A 1,465-nucleotide genomic window follows, 5' to 3' on the forward strand; every position below is an offset into this window, starting at 1 on the left:
CTAGTCGGTTTTTATGATAAATGAAGACAGCTACACGGTGCATTTCTCGCCTCAGATGCTTTCATAAACACATTTCCGTTAACTTTTCTCTAATGTAAACGAGCCGCCATGTTGGTGCAGTTCGGCTGCAAACTCGCGTGCTCATTTCTACACGTGTCAGCTCACGAGAAATGTTCGTCCAATCAGGTGCAGCAGGGCGTGTCCTGAAGTGTTTTCCTGCACCTCTTTATCCGTTAACCCTCCTGCAGCACAAAAGCGCCGATATCAGCGTTTATAACCGTGACGTTAACGTGAGATTGTTATATAATATTATGGCGCAAAGTCAAGCGTTGTGTCAGTTATAAGGGGTGGTGTGCTAAAAGCTCCTCCCTACCTGTCCCCTGGGGTTTATATCTAACACTTCTTGGGACTTGTGCTCCATTTTCTCGAAGGACAGCAGTTTGTGGTTGTAGCCCTGCAGGCTCTTCTCCTCCAGAGCGATCATCACCCTCCAACAGGGACAAGAGCCGGTCCCCCACAGCAGAGTCATGTCCTTGGCCATGGCTTTAACTTGAGATTCACAGTTTGGACGGTCACTGAACTGGACGCACAAAGCAACAGCGCATAAGAAAAATACCCAGTTACTTTTCTTATGGTTTGTAGGAGGGGATGTCAAGCTTTTATAAGAGCGTGATTGCCATCTACTGGCTGGAAGAAAAAACTACAACTCTATCATCATCTTTCATTTGCCTTCTTCATATTTTTGATATTCACCACTGAATGATTTGTTGAAATAATAATAATAATAATAAAATAGGTTTGTTTGTACCTTCTGCACTTTGTGTAGTCGATGACAAGATGGTAATCACATTGTACACTTCCTCCCCCAAATATTCACATATGCTCTGCCTCTATCCCAATACAATATAGTATTATATAGTATTTTAGCATAATTAGAAAGGTGACTGACCTGAAATAAACAAGCTGTTTTTATGAAGAATAACTGATGGAAGCTGTGTCAACATTTAATGCTATAAAACTTAATTCTGTTCCCGAACATTACTTTAGGTCATTTTATTTGTAAGCAAATATATAAACAACAAGCATCAGCCTCAGTGATGTAAAACAAAAATTTAAGTTGGTTTTGAAGACAATGGTCAGGTCCTGATGTGAAGCAGCAAGCAGGTCCAAAGTTTAGTGGCAGCTACAGCAAAGGCCCAATCTCAGGTATATGCAGAAGCATCTGGTCAGATGACCTCAGTGATATTTTGGGAGAGTGTGTAGTTAAAAGATCAAGAAGGTTGAGATGATGATGTATTCGATGACTCAGAAACAATAAATAGTCATAAAAAATTTTAAATCACCTCTTAAACACATCAAAAATCATGGCCTAAAATCGGCTAAAATAAAGCCGATGCTAAAATAGGCTTTATTTTAGCCGATGCTAAAATAAAGCCTATTTTAATAGTCAACCCTGGATAAAATA

At 39.9% G+C, this 1,465-nt stretch overlaps 1 protein-coding gene across 1 annotated transcript in view; it reads right to left on the bottom strand.

The window, feature by feature from the left end:
* Positions 1-665, bottom strand: part of LOC106456154 (glutathione S-transferase A-like) — a 3,652-nt gene extending 2,987 nt beyond the window's left edge. Inside the window, exon 1 of the mRNA XM_013909729.1 lies at positions 374-665. Coding sequence (XP_013765183.1) covers positions 374-541 — 168 coding nt within the window. The 5' untranslated portion in view covers positions 542-665. The remainder of the gene's footprint in view (positions 1-373) is intronic.
* Positions 666-1,465: the final 800 nt, after the last annotated feature.

The sequence above is a fragment of the Pundamilia nyererei genome, unplaced genomic scaffold, assembly GCF_000239375.1.
Source record: "Pundamilia nyererei isolate P.nyererei 1_Seehausen unplaced genomic scaffold, PunNye1.0 scaffold00030, whole genome shotgun sequence".
Classification (NCBI taxonomy): domain Eukaryota; kingdom Metazoa; phylum Chordata; class Actinopteri; order Cichliformes; family Cichlidae; genus Pundamilia; species Pundamilia nyererei.